Source organism: Triturus cristatus, chromosome 2_2, assembly GCF_964204655.1.
Source record: "Triturus cristatus chromosome 2_2, aTriCri1.1, whole genome shotgun sequence".
Lineage (NCBI taxonomy): Eukaryota > Metazoa > Chordata > Amphibia > Caudata > Salamandridae > Triturus > Triturus cristatus.
Window position 1 is genome coordinate 1254058304 of NC_140582.1, and position 18385 is coordinate 1254076688.

The 18385-nt window shown below is 47.8% G+C and overlaps 1 protein-coding gene across 1 annotated transcript in view; it reads right to left on the bottom strand.

Moving 5' to 3' along the window:
* MRPS26 (mitochondrial ribosomal protein S26) overlaps positions 1-12701 on the bottom strand; it is a 30031-nt gene extending 17330 nt beyond the window's left edge. Inside the window, exon 1 of the mRNA XM_085642986.1 lies at positions 12225-12701. Within this exon, the coding sequence (XP_085499112.1) occupies positions 12225-12457 (233 nt within the window). The 5' untranslated portion in view covers positions 12458-12701. The remainder of the gene's footprint in view (positions 1-12224) is intronic.
* Between the last annotated feature and the right edge of the window lie 5684 nt (positions 12702-18385).

Below are 18385 nucleotides of genomic sequence, written 5' to 3' on the forward strand. Positions count from 1 at the left end.
CACCCCCAGTCTCCTCAGAAATGAGCTTAGGGAGCGTGGTCAAACGCCACCACTGAAGGGGTTCAGTGGCATTCCTCCCTCTTTTCACGTCATGCCTGGGATGGGGTTCCAGGCATCAGTTTTTGATTGTGTCGGCCACCAGGGAGACAGAGGTACCCGGGGGCATTCCAGATAGGGTGCTGGCGATGTGCAAGTGCAGGGTCTAACGCTCTACCTTGTGCAATAGTTTATGAGTGCAAGTAGAAAGTTCTAGAAAACAGGCACCCCTGGCCAATCCTAGGATGCTACCTCAACCCTCCACCCCTTTCCCGACCCCCCCTTCAACACAGCATTCTGGGACAATGCACCATGGCACCGTCAAGTGGTCTGAGCACAGCTCCTCGGAGGGCCTCAACTCCACCTCTAGCTGACATCAAAGCCCACCAAACCCACAGAGAGGAAGCCTTCCTGTGTTGCATCCACCTGCCTGGACTTCCTCCTTTGTTCAGCGGTCCGGGGCTGTCCCGAACCGGGAGCCGGGTAACAGCTCATTACCAGATGCAGATTTTCCTCCCCATCCCTTCGTCCTCAGGAGCTGAATGAAGCACTAATTGCTGCTTTTGTGTGTGGGTGGGAGGGGGGCTTTGTTGCCACTGGTGGGAAGCACAGTAATTTACTTAGCCAAGCAGGGTGGCAAAAGGCGTAGAATCCGATTCTAAACTAAGCCAGAGAAATATGGCAATCCTGGGCAATCCATAAGGTGTACATTTATGTACTTGGGACCTTTATATTCAAACTGGATGTATATTTTAGATCCTAGTTTGACACCTCACTGGACTGTGTAGGTATTCACAGAGTGAAACTGTAATTTAAGGCAGATTTCCCCCATGTGTATAATACAGTGACACTCCAGATAATCCTGTAAGCCCTACTGACCAATCTAGGAGTGCCCACTACTATTAAAAGGAATACTCTAGGTTAACATCCAACCCTGCAGAGTTCCTTCTGCTCCAGGCTTCGTGTGTTGCGCGGTTATCGGGCTGTGCATGACAGTAGTTTGACTTGCACAGCCCACACACAAGCGCACGTGTTCACATGTAACAAGGCCTTGCTGCGTCACAGCGGCTGTATCTTTAAAGGCAGACACTGGTGGTAAACATGCGTGGTCCAATTACCATGTGATTACCGTAGAGGAGCAAGATCACTCATGTGATCAAAAAGCAAAAATACAGCTAGATAAAATGGATGAAATCCATTTCACTGCAGGCATGCAACGACCCAACGACCCTCTTTGTAAAATCCGTGCAGCTCGATAAATAGGATTCTACACTTCACCGAGCGTGTGACTGGAATATGTGTGATCTCCATGGAGTAATGATGAATGGTTTCACCTATGAAGACATAGCGTCATTAGGTGGTGGTTTCTTCAAGCACAGTTATGGCTACTCCACCTCACAAGTGTATGTCTGCAGCTACACTTGTGGCTTCAATCGAAGACCTGATCTGCATCACCGTGGTCACAATAGTCCCAGACAGCCAATGCCAAACAGGAGGACTACAAACTGCAGCAAGATTCAGGATACAATATGCACCCATAACCCTGATCTACAATAGACTCAATTAGTCTAGTGAACTAGTACGTCCCAGTTACCAACTGTTCACTACAGCTCACACATCCACCACTACAGCGGAAGGGGAACCTTTCGACGACATTTCATATCCAGTAACCGTAACTAGATCTTTATGAATTTGAGCCCGCATTGGCAGAAACCTAGTAGCCAATGCTTGGGCTGTGAAACACCTAAAATCCCCAAAGCACTGATGGATGGCCACAGAGTACAGCTCTACAGAACCGCCAAGCAAGGGAAGTCTACAGAGTAGGGTGCAAAGGCCCGATTGGACACAGCAACCTTGGCAAACACTATGTTCAAGAGCGTCACAGACCACTACAGAACCCTAATGTACTTTCAAAGAACCCCAAAAACACGGAACACCTGAGGGCATGCAATAGTTAGTGTTATTCTGGAAAACAAGACGTGAACTCAGTTTGGCAGCAGTATACCAATACAATCGCTGCTGCGCTTAAGAGTGCTCCTAACAGCACCTAAATATTGAAGCCACTGCCGCTCTCCACCCGGAGGATGTTTCATCAGGCACCAGAAACATTTCTAGAAACCACTGGATATCATTTGATTCCCATTAAAAAGTATAATTTTCTCTTTTTAAAATGTATACTCTATTTTAATCTTAAACATATACCATTAATACTTATATTCATGCAGAATTATTGTAAAATTAAAAAGAGCACAAATATCTATTCCAGAGAAAGATTTTTTATAATATCAATAAACCTTTATAAGTATTTTCTCCCTTTTCTGTTCCACAGAACATATTTACCAGTAAGTAAAGCAGCTTTTGTTGATTTTTGTTGTTGTAGTTTTATATTGCAAAACTCTACCCAAGGGTTTGGAGCACTTTAGATGAGCACCAGTTACATTACACGAGGTTGGATTTCATATTTTTTATTTTTAGGCATAGGTAGATAATGTGATTTTCCCAGAATCACAGAATGTTGAGCAGACAATGGTGCCGAAACCTGGTTCCCCAGGTAAACAGTTGGCAGCTCCCACCAGTAGACCACTTATCCGCCCAAAAACATTAGCTGGGGACTGAGAGGAAACTGAAGGGAAGACCCTTATGGTTGGTACCTTTTCTTCAGGTCAGACCTTAATAGGTTACGTTTTTTGAAACCCAGGTCCACTGAAGGCCCAGCAGCGCCTGCACTCTCTGCAATTTGAAATAAGATTGAAGCACAAAACTGCTCCCCAAGAGGCAGGTACTGAGTCCGATCAGCACAACCAGAGTCAGCTCACTCCAGGCAGGTAGAGCCCCTGGCTGAAAGGGTTTCATGATACGGAGAAAGAAATGGTTCCCTCCTTGTTAAGGTAGCAGCATGAACCACAACTGGAAGCACTACTTCCTGGTTACTACAGAACAGCTATTAGCCCTCATGCAGAGTAGCAAACCTGAAGGAAACGTAAACCTCCAGCCGGAGATGCACAATTAGAGTCAATGGCACAACATATTACACTATATTTGATAATAAGGAGATCATTTTTTACGTTCTCATATTTATAACGTGCTTGTTCACCCGAGGGTATTATGGCGCTGTCAAACCCTGAGAGGTAAAAGGACATTTTAGCCAGAGAGCCATCCCTGGAGTTGCTACACAAATGCTTTCCTAGAGAGCCAGGCTCTCAAGACTAGTCTGAAAGATTTCAGTTCAGGAAGAGAGCAGATAATTGCTATGCAAAGAGAGGGAGTTCCAGGCAAATGGGGCGGGTATTAAGAACCTGAGCCCTCAAACCCTTGATCCATAAAATCTCTGTGTCATCAAAAGACCGGCGTTACAACAAACAAATGATGGACGGAATGCTGACAATGCAGACATTCTCCCCCAGTCAAGAGATCTGGGTTAAATCCATCGTTCTTTTGCCCACTACGCCACCCCAGTTCAGACATGGCCATATGCAAATCAGTCTTGACCCTGTGCCTCATGGGGAACAGTCCAGCCCGAACTGCCAAGCCATGTCTTCCCTGGACCGGAATCAAGCATCCTAGGACCGGTTTCTGGCTATCAGCCGTCATCAGCCAGGATAGCTTGACTCCAGTGGCGTAGTGAGCACGGGACCCACGTCTGGGAATACCCATCCCACTTAGGGCGAAAAGCGTTACAACAATGGATTTAACCCAGATCTCTTGACTGGGGGAGAATGTCTGCATTGTCAGCATTCCGTCCATCATTTGTTTGTTGTAACGCTTTTCGCCCTAAGTGGGATGGGTATGCCCAGACGTGGGTCCCGTGATCACTACGCCACTGGAGTCAAGCTATCCTGGCTGATGGCGGCTGATAGCCAGAAACCGGTCCTAGGATGCTTGATTCCGGTCCAGGGAAGACATGGCTTGGCAGTTCGGGCTGGACTGTTCCCATGAGGCACAGGGTCAAGACTGATTTGCATATGGCCATGTCTGAACTGGGGTGGTGTAGTGGGCAAAAGAACGATGGATTTAACCCAGATCTCTTGACTGGGGGAGAATGTCTGCATTGTCAGCATTCCGTCCATCATTTGTTGTATCAAAAGACTAGCTGCAGAGAAGCGCATCTCGTTACTCGCCTAGTCAGAAAGTCAGGGGCCATACCGTGCTAGGCCTTAAAGACCAGACTGCGAATTTTAAATTGAATGCACTGCTTCACCGGTAACCAGTAAAGCCGTTTTAAAAGAGGTAAAGTGTGTGACCTATGAGGGACATTACACACAGGCCTAGCCGCTGCGCTTTGAAGTAGCTGTAATCACACTATATTGTAATTTGGCAGACCAAGATGGAAGCTATTTGCATAGCCTGATCGATCGCCAATAGTCGCTGCCATAACGGTCTTCATAGCTTCAGCTGATAGAAGCGGCAGGAAGTTTCTTGATGGTCCGTAGAGTAAAAATACATTTTGACACCACATTGTTAATTTCCAGTCTTAATGACAGCTGCTGGTCAAGTATTATTCCAGGCCTTTTGGCTAATGACTTAGGTTTCAAAAGCGGTTCCATTTCACTCGGCCAATAATGGTTGGTCCAAGACTCCGAGCTACAACTGAAAAGCACCATTTCGGTTTTCTCCTCATTCAATTTTAGAAAAATGCTCTTAATCCAACCACATATTAAGTGCATCATGTCTTTGAATAAAAACTGAGAAGCAACATGTTCCTCACAACACACCGGCTCTGCGAGCCAGTGGCATAATTAAAAATCCAACACCCTTTTGTGGGTCAATGTCTTTATCAATGGTTGGATGTAGATGTTATATAGATGAGGGGAAGGGCCAACCCTTGAGGACCTCCACAGTCAATGTTAACCTCCACTGCTCTAAATGAGGATAACTGTACTGCCGGAGGTCTAGTATTCAAGAATAAGCCAGCCATCCATGTGCAAATACTCTGATCTACTATGTCAAAGCCTGCAGATAAATCATGTAGGACTAGTGCCTGGCCCAAGTCCAAACCCTTCCAGAGGTCATCAATAAATCAACAGTATGACTGGATTAGAGTTATATTTAGGTCAGAAGACTGCTTGCGGAGGGTCAAGGAATGTAGAATGATAGACAGGAGATCTATGTTCCTGGGCTAAGAGAGATTCTAGAATTTAGCACAATAAAGCAAGAGAGATCTGCCGCAAATCTTCAGACACCTCAGACTCACCACCCCCCAGCCACATCGACCCCCTGCTTTCCTGGACCCACGTCAACGACCAAGACACCATCAAAATCATGAACACCATCCACTCCGGCTCACCATCAGACCCCTGCCCGCACCACATCTTCAACAAAGCAAGCTCCAACATCGCACCCCATCTCCGCAAGATCATCAACAGCTCCTTCGAGACCGCCACCTTCCTGGAGAGCTGGAAGCACGCTGAGATCAACGCCCTACTCAAGAAACCCAAAGCTGACCCCAAGAACTTCCGGCCCATCTCCCTCCTCCCGTTCCCGGTGAAAGTCATCGAGAAGATCGTCAACAGGCAACTGACCTCCTTCCTCGAAAAGAACATCATCCTGGACCCGTCCCAATCCGGATTCCGCAGCAACCACAGCTCCAAAACAGCCCTCATCCTCATCGCCGCAACCGACATCAGGGCCGTGATGGACAACGGAGAAACCGCGGCTCTCATCTTCCTGGACCTCTCGGGCGCCTTCGACACTGTCTGCCACCACACCCTCCGCACACGCCTCCACACCGCAGGGATCCGCGACAAAGCACTGGACTAGACCACCTCCTTCCTCAACGGCAGAACCCAGAGTATCCGCCTCCCCCATTCCGCTCTAAATACACCAAGATCATCTGCGGCGTACCCAAAGGATCGTCCCTCAGACCGACACTCTTCAACATCTACATGGCACCGCTCGCCAACATCGCCAGATCGCACGACCTCAACATAGTCTCATACGCAGATGACATCCAGCTGATCCTCTCCCTCACCAAGCCCCCACCACTGCCAAATCCAACCTCCACGAAGGAATGAAGGCCATCGCCGAATGGATGACGATCAGCCGCCTAAAACTGAACTCGGACAAGACGGAGGTCCTCCTAGTCGGATCCACCCCCTACGCCTGGGACGACTCATGGTGGCCGGCCGCACTGAGAGCTGCACCGACGCCCACCAACCACGCACGCAACCTGGGAGTCATCCTGGACTCCGCATTATCAATGACCCAGCAAGTGAACGCCGTCTCCTCCTCCTGCTTCAACACCCTCCGCATGCTCCGCAAGATCTACAGATGGATCCCCACCGGAACCAGAAGGTTAGTCACCCAGGCTTGTCAGCAGCAGACTGGAATACAGCAACGCTCTCTACGCGGAACATCAGCCAAACTCCAGAAACAGCTACAACGCATACAGAACGCCTCTGTACCCCTCCTCCTCGACATCCCCCGCCACAGCTACATCACAGCCCACCTGAAAGACCTACACTGGCTCCCCGTCAACAAGAGTTTTCTATAGAGCGAACCAAACCCAAACTAGGGTATCCGAGCGCTTTAAATAAAGAGCAAGGTGTAAAACATATTAGTGAAAAATCACCTTCAAACTCCTCACCCACGCTCACAAAGCTCTCCACAACACCGGACCAGCGTACCTCAATGAACGATTCACCTTCTACACCCCGAACCACCAGCTTCGCTGACCTCGCCACCGCCCCCGCATCTGTCGAGTGACCGCCAGCGGCAGATCGTTCTCACACATCGCCGCAAAGACCTGGAACACCCTCCCCATCCACCTACGACAGACCCAGGACCTGCGGGCCTTCAGGAGACTCAAGACCTGGCTCTTCGAGCAGTAGCAGCACCCCCGCCCCTCCCACCCCCCACCGCCTTGAGACCCTCACGGGTGAGTTGTGCGCTCTACAAATGTACTGATTGATTGAACCTCTGCGTCATCATGTTTCTTCAAGACAGGTAGTACTATGGCTTTTTAAAGACATCGGGGACTATTCCTGTCTTTAAAGAGGTGTTTAATAAGTCATTAAGTGGCTGCATTACAGTCAGGCAATAGCCTGCATGACTCTAGGTGGACGTGGGTCACAAGGAGAGCCTGACTTTATTTTAGTCGTCAAAAGATGTAAGATCATTCCATTTTGAGGGGTAAATGCTAACTCTATATCATATGACAACGAAATTAAAAGAAAAGGCTATTTATATAGCGCACTAATTCTCAGAGACGTATCGGAACTATAAGCTGCAAACATTAGAGAACCAAATCTAGGTTGTAAATAACCAGGTTTAGAGGGCTTTTCTAAACTGCATGTGGCTCACAATAACATTAGAATTTAGAAGTCGAATATTCCTCAGTTTCACTGTGGTGCATGAAAAGCTTCTTCTGCCCCAACACAGATGGTTTAGCTCTAGGTACCACCACATTATTGGTGAAAGAAAAGCGAAGGTTCTGCTGGGAAAATACTGTTTAAATTTGGACTGAATGCACTCAGGCTCAGATTTATACAAAGCTTTGTGTGCGAAGCATAAAGCTTTGAAGACAATTCCTTTTTTCACAGGAAGCCAGCGTAGTTTAGGTAAATCTTGGGACACAGACTGGAATTTAGGAATGTTAAGAATCAAACGAGCTGCTGCATTTTGCAGAGTTTGCAGCTATTCAGCGAATGGTGCAATAAAATTAATTTTTTATTTTACGAGTTTTCTATAGCGCGAACCAGACCCAAAGTAGGGTATCAGAACGTTTTACTTAAAGAGCAAGGTGTAAAACATATCAGTGAAAAACATTGTATACAAAAACATAGCATAAAAGTAGCAGCATATAGGAAAAGGGTCCGGGTGAATAGCAGCAGTGGGAATTGAAACAAAAACAAGATCGGGTTTGTGTTGGTCTTCGCTTCGCGGTCTCAGTGACTCGAGAGTAGAGGAATTTAAGAGGTTGTATAGCTGGGGTCATAGTTGTGCAGATTTAAGGTAGGAATTTGCTCATCAAGAATAATTTTGCTTCCTTTTTGAAGAGAGGCGTAGAGGAGATTTTTCTGAAGTATGGCGGAAGCGAGTTCCATATTCTTGGCGCTGCTCCGAAAAATGCTCTGTTGGAGGTTTTAGTCTTGTTGAAACGTGAGGGTTTCAGAAGTAGATTGTCTACGCGCCTAGAGTGTCTGTTTCCTCCCGATAAGGTACGTTTTTGGGCTCTTCCTGGCTAGGCGCTATGGGGGAGCACTGGGGGGGGGGGCTGAGTATGGGATTGCAAGATCACACTTCAGGGAAGTAGAATGGGCGACTCATGGGACTTTGGGGAAGAAGGGGGTGAACGTCAAAAGCGGGCAACGGATCTCCCCACTAGACGACTGTACTTGTAAGAACTATACCGATGTAACATATGATTACGTGTGCCGCCCGGCCTCCGAGATGTGGGCAGTACGGCTGTGTATACTGCACAGATAAATGGCTACGGGGGTTGGGAAACCTGCACTAATGACATTTGTCCTGAGTTTTCTACGGTATATTTGGTCCTGCAATAAAAATGTTTTGACAAAATAAATAAGGTACGTTTTTGGGCTAGGTACTGGGGGGTGTTGTGGTGTAGTGCCTTGTGAGTGATGCAAGCCATCTTTAGGCGGATTCGAGCTTCATAGGGTTGCCAGTTGAGTGCCTTCAGGTGTGGTGATATGTGGTCATATCTCCTGTTAGGAATCTCGCTGTGGCATTGAGACAGGCTTTTAGAGGGGCGGTTGAGATTTTGGGAAGCCCCGAGAGGGTTGTGCATCCGTATTCCAGCCTCGAGATAACCAAGGACTGAACTGCAGTTTTGAGGTCCGATTTCTTGACGAATGGCTTCATTTTTCGGGCGTTTTTAGCCAAAAGGTTGAGATGACTTTGCATGTTAAGGTTCTTATCCAGTGTGATTCCAAGTGATAAGGTGGAGTCCACCAGAGTCAGCATGCAGGTCAGAGCGATTAAGTTCAGAGGGTTGCGGCACCCATCCGCCATCCAGGCAACACCTACTCTTTTCTAAGGCAATGCCAAAGTCAGCACTCTCCCCAGCAGCTCCGCCTCACTGTTGCCAGGACTGAGATCAACCCCCAGGCAGGGTTCGAGTCAGCTACCTGGCACTGCGCATCAGGGTCCGCCTGGTTGCCTTCCGGTAACCCCCAGTGCTCCACTGCTTTTCCCATTTGTTGCTGATTGTATTTTCGTTGTACTTGTTTTATTTTTCTCCTGCCTTGCGTTTTCCCCTCCATTGTGATGGCCTCTGTGTTCCCGTTCCCGCCGCTGCGGCCTCACCCCGACCCAGCCGCTCCCGCCTCCCTGCCTCTGCTCCCGACCCCTTACCCTTCATATGGCAACTGCTGCGGGGGAGCGCGCGTGAGACCTTGACCTCCGGGCCAAGGCCAGCACTCTCCCCAGCAGCTCCGCTTCACCGTTGCCAGGACTGAGACCAAGACCCAGGCAGGGTTCGAGCCAGCTACCCGGCACTGCGCATCAGGCCCGGCACTGCGCATCAGGGTCCGTCTGGTTGCCTTCCGTTAACCCCCAGTGCGCCACTGCTTTTCCCAACTGTTGCAGATTGTATTTTTGTTATACTTGTTTTATTTTTCTCCTGCCGTGCGTTTTCCCCTGCATTGTGTTAGCCTCTTTGTGTTCCCGTTCTCGTCGCTGCTGCCCCTGCGGCCTCAACCCCCGACCCAGCCACTCCCACCCTCCTTCCCTTCATATGGTGACTGCTGCAGGGGAGCGAGCGAAAGACCTTGACCTCCGGGCCAAGGCCAGCACTCTCCCCAGCAGCTCCGCCTCACCGTTGCCAGGACTGAGACCAACCACCTGGCAGGGTTCGAGCCAGCTACTGCGCATCAGCACTGCGCATCAGGGTCCGCCTGGTTGCCTTCCGGTAACCCCCAGTGCTCCACTGCTTTTCCCAACTGTTGCTGATCGTATTTTCGCTATACTCACCTTCTACATCCCGAACCGCCAGCTTTACTCCGCCGACCTTGCCCTCGCCGCCGTTGACCTTGCCCTCGCCGCCGTCCCACGCATCCACAGGACCTCCACCCGAGGCAGATCCTTCTCCTACCTCGCCGCCAAGACATGGAACACCCTACCCACACAGCTGCGTCAGACCCAGGACCTGCTGACCTTCAGGAGACTCCTCAAAACCTGGCTGTTCGAGCAGTAACTGCACCCCCCCCCCCCCCCCAGCGCCTTGAGACCCTCAAGGGTGATTAGTGCGCTTTAGAAATTATTGATTGATGTTTGCTTTATAACCTAAAACTAAATGATTACTTGAAAATATGAGTATCAAGATGAATTATTTGATGTGGAATGACCATCAATTCACGGAAACTAATGTGACAATGAGATGTTAATATTTACTTAAAATATCCACTGAACCACTTAATGTGGTAATTTACTGAAAACACTGTCTTAATTTAATGCATTTAAAGAAACATCTGGGTGGCAAGCACGTATTTATCTTAGGCCCTATTCAAATTACTAGACTTGAGAATGTGCACTTTTACATCAACCTTCATCTACAGTCAGTTTTGAACACAAGCACTCGTCCTATACCAAACAATACAAAAGTAGCAGCGTCAGCTGTGCTGAGAATCACACACACCTTGTGTTAAGCCAACACATTTTTAATACATTACCACATTAGTGAAATCTGTTGGAACAGAGAGAGGTCCCTTGCATGCAGAGGGCACTTGTAAGGTGGGCAATGTCCAAGAGGCACTAGAGGAGTGAGGTGGGGGGGGGAGCACCTGCCACTGGGGGAGGCTGTGAAGGAACTGCTCCCCGAGCCGGTAATGTCTGCCCTTATGATGAAAGCACCAGATACAATCTCACAGAAGGCTACCTGCTGTAATAACACCTACGAGCACCTATTGCAATAGATTTAGAAAGGTGCAATTTTTGGAACCACAGTTTGGTAACAACATAATAATTATAACAGAAAACAACCCCTCAGAGTAAGTTCTCAGTAGAATTTTGAAGCGTTCAATAGCATCACGTTCTTTTATTTGAACACCTACTTTGAGAGCGACTTCACAAAACCGTTGCCACGCCAAAAATTATTTTCCGTCTCTAGATGCCAGCAACAGCAGTTTAATTCATTCACTCTCGGGCAGGTCAAGAAGCAGGCATGGCAAGGCCAGGAATGGAAGTGGAGTCTCGTCGAGTGGGAGGGCGAGACACGACAACATCCGGATCAGGTGACTCCCAAAAACAGGAAAGGAGCCAGATTAGGAGAGCCCGAAAAATAAAGGGCATTGTAGCACAGGGGCGGGACTGCTGGGTTGCACACACGCCAATCCAGTGACGTCTGCTATGGCACTGATTGATCGCAGGTCACAGCGTCCACTGGTAGGAGCCCGGCAAGGTACAAGGCGATGGGGGCAGGTTCAAAGTTCAAGGCAGAGCTTTGATAGGTAGCGCATTTGCGCGCTACACAAGATTGACAAGAAAGATAGGGGCGGCCAGGTGGGCAAGTTACGTCATTTTTGAAAGTCCAGATTTGAGGAGGGTGGTCAGCGTCCAGCCTGTAAAATAACTGAGGGGGACGCCATCCACCCGCATGGACCCCCAACTCGTGCCCTGGTCTAACCCCTGATGTGTGGTACCTGGCAGGACTGCTTGTTATTGTTAACAAATGGAGCCAGACTCAGAGTTCTCTCACTCCAGGAATGGTGAACAGTGGAACTATCATAAACCACATACTGCAGCTCAACGTCCCAGAACTGTGCTTAGACTTCATTACGTGGATAGAACTACTGTATTCTACTCAGGATAAAGTGTCACTCGAAATGTCACGCATTTTTTGGGGGGGGGGGGGGGGGGGAGGATGTGGCCCGTCGGCTAGACTGCCGACTTTGAGGCTGGAAACCAGGGTTCGAACCTCGGGTCGCGTCCACATCCTGTGATTCTGGGCAAATCACTTAATCTCCCCGTGCCTGAATATGTAATGTAAATACGGTGCTCATGTACAGCGCTCCAATACCTTCGGGTCGAGTTCGCGCTATATAAAAGATGCAAAAAAAAAAAAACGCAGAAGCCACGGAAATGTCACGCAGAAGCCACGGAAATGTCACGCAGAAGCCATGGAAATGTCACGCATGCTGAATGTAAAAAGATGAGTGTCAGATATAAGCACACGGAGTACCACCTGCGCTCTCCACACCACTCCACGTGCCCGTGTCCCCCACACTCGGTACCTGAGCGCCCCCAGCACGGCATTGTACGCCCGGTACCGCGCCTTCACCACCAGCAGCTCTTCGGGGTCCACCGGCGGCGGCACCTTCAGTCTCCCGGCCTTGGACTTGGCGGGAGGGTCGTTGCGGGACTTGCGGCCCCGGTGGGGGGTGAGGAGCGGGGGCCGCAACTGCAGGAGGCGGGGGGTAGCCCGCAACATGTTACATCGGGAGGACAAGCACCAGGAGGCCGCCATGTTTGGCAGCACAGACCGGAAGTGCGGGTCGTGTCAAAGGGGATGGAGCAGCGGCGGCCATCTTAGAGTGTCTATGACATCACTAGAGGGGCCGGTGTCTCTCCATTATGAAAGCCTTAGGCGTGAAATGGTTAACTTCTTTTGAACCGGCGGCGGCTGCCCCGCTCCAGATCTGCTGCTAGATGGGCACCGCGCGGTTTGTCCGTCTTTCAGGTCCATCCACAGGGCGTGTACAGGCACATCGGGAGTGGCAGCAGGTGATAAACAGAGAAGAAGGACGAGAACAGGGCGAGCTGTAGACAGCGAGGGCGGACTCAAACTACAAACGCCATAGACATCAAGAACAGACTAACGCAGGGGGCTGAGCCTTCGCACCACAGACCAGAGAGAGCTTCAGGGGCCCGGGGCCCCGACTCGGGGCTCCTTATATTGATACAAATAGTACCTTTGCATTTTACCAGTTTAATACTTCCCTGCCTGCTAAGCAGTCATCCGTTTTTAGGTCTCGCCTTGCTATCGCGTAAGCGATCGCAAAGCGTGACTATAGAAAACGGGTAAGAAAAGTGCTCCCAAAAAGCGGATTGCATGGCTAGCACGTGCACAGTCACGCGCATCGTGCAGCCATGCAATTCGCTTTTTAGGAGCACTTCAAAGGGTCCGCTCCCCCGCCCCCAAGAGAGATCCACAAGAAATAGAATTAGAAGAATTGAGGGAGAGTGTTTATTTGGAGACAAAGAGGGATGATGAAAGGGAGTCTGGTGTGTAACGAAAAAGAAATTTCCAATTTTCTCCTAAAATGGGACTACATTTTTTTTTTGGGTTGTTTATTTGGTGATAATATCACCAAAGGGGGGATTGCTGGAGCAGGGTTTTCTGTTGAAAATTAATCTGGTTTTAAGCTCCAGTTTTGTCTATAAGTCGTGACTAAAATTATTAATCTATAATCGATAATTATTGGTTTTGTGTGAAAACTTTGACTAACCAACACAACTAACAAGAGAAATTACACGTGGGAATGCATATATGTTGCTTAATAATAATGTGCAGGTTTAATTAAATGAATGTTGCTAAGTGCTGTTTGTTTTAAAGCACAAAACGCTTTTGAAATAACGTGTACTAATGCTTTATTGTGTTGCAAAAGGCTAGATAATTACATACACATAAGGGTATTAGTGGGGTTAACACTGTTTAATCACTATGCTGTGGTAACGTTGTTTTTGTCTCTTTTAATTAAGATGGTCTGTTTTGGCCTAAGAAAAGATGGCTGCCTTTTACAGCCTGCACTCGAGTGATCGAATTTTGATGAGAGGGCCTTGCTGAACATGGTTGACAGTCACCTGACCATGGCTTCTGCTGGAGTTTTGAAAGTTTCCGTGATGACAGTGACTCCAGGCAAGCATCCAAATAACCTTGGAGGGAAAGAGAGCCACAATGAACTTTGTGATTACAGCGGTGGTTTCGCTATGGTTCCGAGGAAGAGCATTTACAAAAGTAACATTTGCAAACTCGAGTTTCCTTCTTCCGTCTTTTTATTTTTGTGATTTTTTCTGAGCGGAGATTTTCCAAATGTAGCGATGCTACATCCTTTCCTGCTCGCTCTGCTCAGCGGCTCAACGGAAATTCAGAACTTATTTTGTTGCTATCATTTTGCAAAATTTATTATAAATATTGTTAGACTAGAGAGGCTCTAAGGCCACTTCTTCCCAAACCTGCGTTGGTGAGGATCGATGCTGTGAGGACGACGACTCGGGAGACTTTACTGAGAGACTTGTCCTGACCCGTTTATGACACTTAGCTAGAATAGGTAACTATGAGAATAATGATTTTGCTATTGATTGATTTTCATTTGAACTAATTTTTAGATAAAGTACCATTATTTCAAATACAGTGTTGGTGGTTATTTCTTGTCGTTTATTGGATACTCTGATGTGATTATTATTGCTTGAATCATGACTCAGGATAGAATCAATTTGATCGCATTGACCTTACTGTAGATACAGGGTGTTTCAAGAGTTTCTCTCATGTCCAGTGCTAATAGAGTGATCGAGCATGTGTTAGTGAAATGGGCCCAAGCGTGTGATGAGTGCATGTGCGTGTATCTGTGAAATTACTCTATCCGTGGAAGTAGGGAGAATTTGTATGCCCTGATCTGCAGCACTCGCGCCACGCTCCACCGAGCTTGTCTTTTTTTAACTTAAAGCGCGAGGCGCGCGTGCGGCCAATGCTTGTTTTTTTTGTTGTTCACACCAGCCTTCCCAGGCTCTTCCTCCTCCTCCCCCCCACTCCTAAGGTTCAGCTGCCTCCTTCCGGGCTCAACCTCAAGCTGCGCAGGAAGATTAATCCTTTTAGGCGGCTACTTTTTCTGCACCAACTCGGACTGTGCTTTAGTAGAAGTTGAACCTTTTCAGGGCAGCGTTACACTGCAGGGTTAATGGGAGTGCCTTAGCGGATCTAGCGCCTGGTGCTTCTTTTAAACACGGAGTTACATGTTTCTAAAGTAACTGAAGTGTTTTTGTGTAAAGAATGGATGTAGAGATTATATACTGCGTGCTCCCGCCCCATGAGAAAGGAAACACGGGGGCTGGGTGACAGTAGGGTGAGGGGTGTCTTTCAGTTCTGGAGTGCACTATCGCACACAATTGGGTCCGAAGACTCGACTTGCGCAGGAGCACACCACAACAATAGCTTTGCATACAGCACGTCATGCGGCACGTTGTGGTTTCTAGGCGTTGTAAATGACAGTTGTATGTCTTCAAACCTTTCAGTGTTCCGCTTCCCTTACAAAAAAGTAAGTTTTACGGAGATAATAATGACACAGAAGAAACCGCATTATGCAGAGCACTAACAAAAATAAAATAATATATTTTATAACGCAAGGAAGTGAAACCCTGGGGGAGTGAGAGGATGTGGCTTAACGGACAAGGCGGCCGACCTTGAATCTGAGAAACCAGGTTCGAGTTTGGCAAAAGGATCCCAAATCCTGTGATTCTGGCCAAATCACGAAATCTCCCTATGCTTAGTAATTAATGTGTCCCTCTGTTATGCAACTGGTGCTCGTGTAAAGTGCTCTAATACCTTCGGTTCGAGTTCGCGCTATATAAATCTTCCGTAACGTTTCTCATACCCCGGGGGGGTTGTGGTGTGTTTTTTTGTTGTTTTTAACACCAGCCCTCCCAGGCTCTTCCTCCTCCTCCCCCCACTCCGAAGGTTCAGCTGCCTCCTTCTGGGCTCAAACTCAAGCTGCGCAGGAAGATTAACCCTTTCAGGTGGCTACTTTTTCTGCACCAACTCGGACTGTGCTTTAGTAGAAGCCGCACCTTTTCAGGGCAGCGTTACACTGCAGGGTTAATGGGAGTGCCTTAGCAGATCTAGCGCCTGGGGCTAAGTTTAAACACGGAGCTACATGTTTCTAAAGTGACTGAAGTGTTTTCATGTAAAGAATGGATGTAGAGATTATATACTGCGTGCTCCCGGCCCATGAGAAAGGAAACACGCGGGGCTGGGTGACAGTGGGGTGAGGGGTGTCTTTCAGCTCTGGAGTGCACTTTCGCACACAATATTGGGTCCCGAGACTCGACTTGCGCAGGAGCACACCACAACAATAGCTTTGCATACAGCACATCATGCGGCACGTTGTGGTTTCTAGGCGTTGTAAATGACAGTTGTATATCTTCAAACGCTTCAGTCTTCTGCTTCCCTTACAAACAAGCATTGAAAATGCAATAGTTCTCGCCTTTGATTAAGTTAAAGCCATTTGCTTTGCTAATGTTATTGTATAGCAAAGCAAATGGCTTTAACTTAATGAAAGGCGAGACCTATTGTTTTGTTTTAAAATCCCTCTGATCTGGCTATCCCGGGTTTGATCTGAGCCACCACGACAGCTTGCAGTAGAAGAGGCTCCCTGCACTGCATTGAGGTGTTAACACGCAGCACACTCCAGACAAAGGCCTACAAGCAGATCTTATCAAGGCCCTTTCACATTCAGGGACGCAGGGCAATTGGTTCGGAATTTACAAGCTCTAAACAAATGTCCGCTTCCTTTCATCTTGGGAGGGCGGGGTGACGCAGGGGGCAGAGGGAAGCGACGAATAGTGAAGTATGTGACTTTTACAACTTCCTCTGGGCAGGCAGCCTTCCAGCGAATTTACCCGGGAGCACTGTCCATGCGGACGAGCAGAGAAGTGGACACAAACATTACTGTATTCTGCACTGTTGAACAGTTACAGTAACATGCGCCTGATCTGCATAAATGCTTACTGCTGTTCTGATCAAAGCCGAACCCGAGGCAGCGAATAAGGGATTACATTGCCGCACTGAGCTACAGTCTTATTTAAATAGGGTTAACTTTACAGTACAAGCATTTGCAAAGCAATAGGTCTCGCATTTATAGGAGTTTGAGCTATTGGCATTGTAAATGACAATGCTTTTTATTTAAGTTTGGTTATTTAAAACATAAATAAAAGGCACTGTCATTTATAATGCCAATAGCTCAAACTCGTATAACTGCGAGACCTATTGCATTGCAAATGCTTGTTTTGTTTGTGTTGTTTGCAGATTTATATAGCGCGAACTGGACCCGAAGGTATTGGAGCGCTTTACATGAGCACCGGTTACATTACACAAGGACACATTCATTCTTAGGTCTCGCCTACGCAGCACGAGCGCTGCATAGAAGAGGACCTCTTGCAATCGATCAGCACTTTTGCATAAACGCGTGCACGTTTTGCATTGCGTTCTATCGCAACTCGTGAACGTTTGGCGTTTCCCATGCGGGAGCGAGCAGAGGCGCCATCTGTTAGCAATTATCGCCCTGCCGCTGCTTGCTCCCGTAAGTTAAACGCCAAACGTGCACGAGTGGCAAAACAACCCAATGCAAAATATGCATCCCTTTAAGCAAAAGTAAACGCTGTGCGTGTCTGGTCCCTGTTACCATGCAGAGACTGTTTGGTAATTTTCTTTGTGAGCCACTCTCACTGCAGGCACAACGTGTTTTTTTTATTATTATGAGCAATGCGCTTTAATTTTTTTTTATTAACGGAGCATTGCGCTTTAATGCTCTTTAAATTTTAAATGCAGTACTGGGCTGTACAGAGCCCTCATTGCTCTGCGTGCGCTACATGACGGGTATTTGTTATTTGTGTAGTGTGCAGTACTGGGCTGTACAGAGCCCTCATTGCTGTTCGTGCCCTACCTGAACGGATATTTGTTTCTTGTGCAGTGTTCAGTACTGGGCTGTACAGAGCCCTCATTGCTGGTCGTGCACTACATGAATGGATATATTAGGCTCTTGCCGTCGGATCTGATTGTCCCCAGGATCGGTTTGATGCTCAGAAGGGTCCACCTCTTGATATACCCTAGCCTTGATAGCCGTAATGGCCAAGGTCAAAGGGAGGATAAAGTGAGGGGAGGAAAGGAAGGGAACAGCAGGGAGGGAGATCTGTAATGACAACAACAATAATAAGTACATTATTGCTGTCTCTAGCTAACATAACCAGTATATTGCAAATGTAACCAATACATATTCCATATACCTGTAACAAATAAAAAGGACACATTTGATTTGAGAACCTTCTATCTAGTACGTGCTGAGCGGTATGAGTACCAGTTGCTCCATTAAGGCTGTAGTGAGGGAAACATAGAGAAAACCAATCATAGTACACATGATACAAGTACACAAAAGCAATCACCTATTACTCTGCACAAGAAGTATACATTTCAAACCTACCCTTTCTTGGACTCCACTATACTTCACAGGGATGGAGCGTAGTCCTTTACCACTCAGTGCACCCCTGTTAAATAGAGCCTGAAAAACACAAGTAGAACATGAAGGCTTACTTCAGCACACGCACTGATATTCATTACAATGAATCGGGATATCAAACAGTTCTGAGATTCGGCAAATAGAAGGTTACGTCACCCACATTTCCA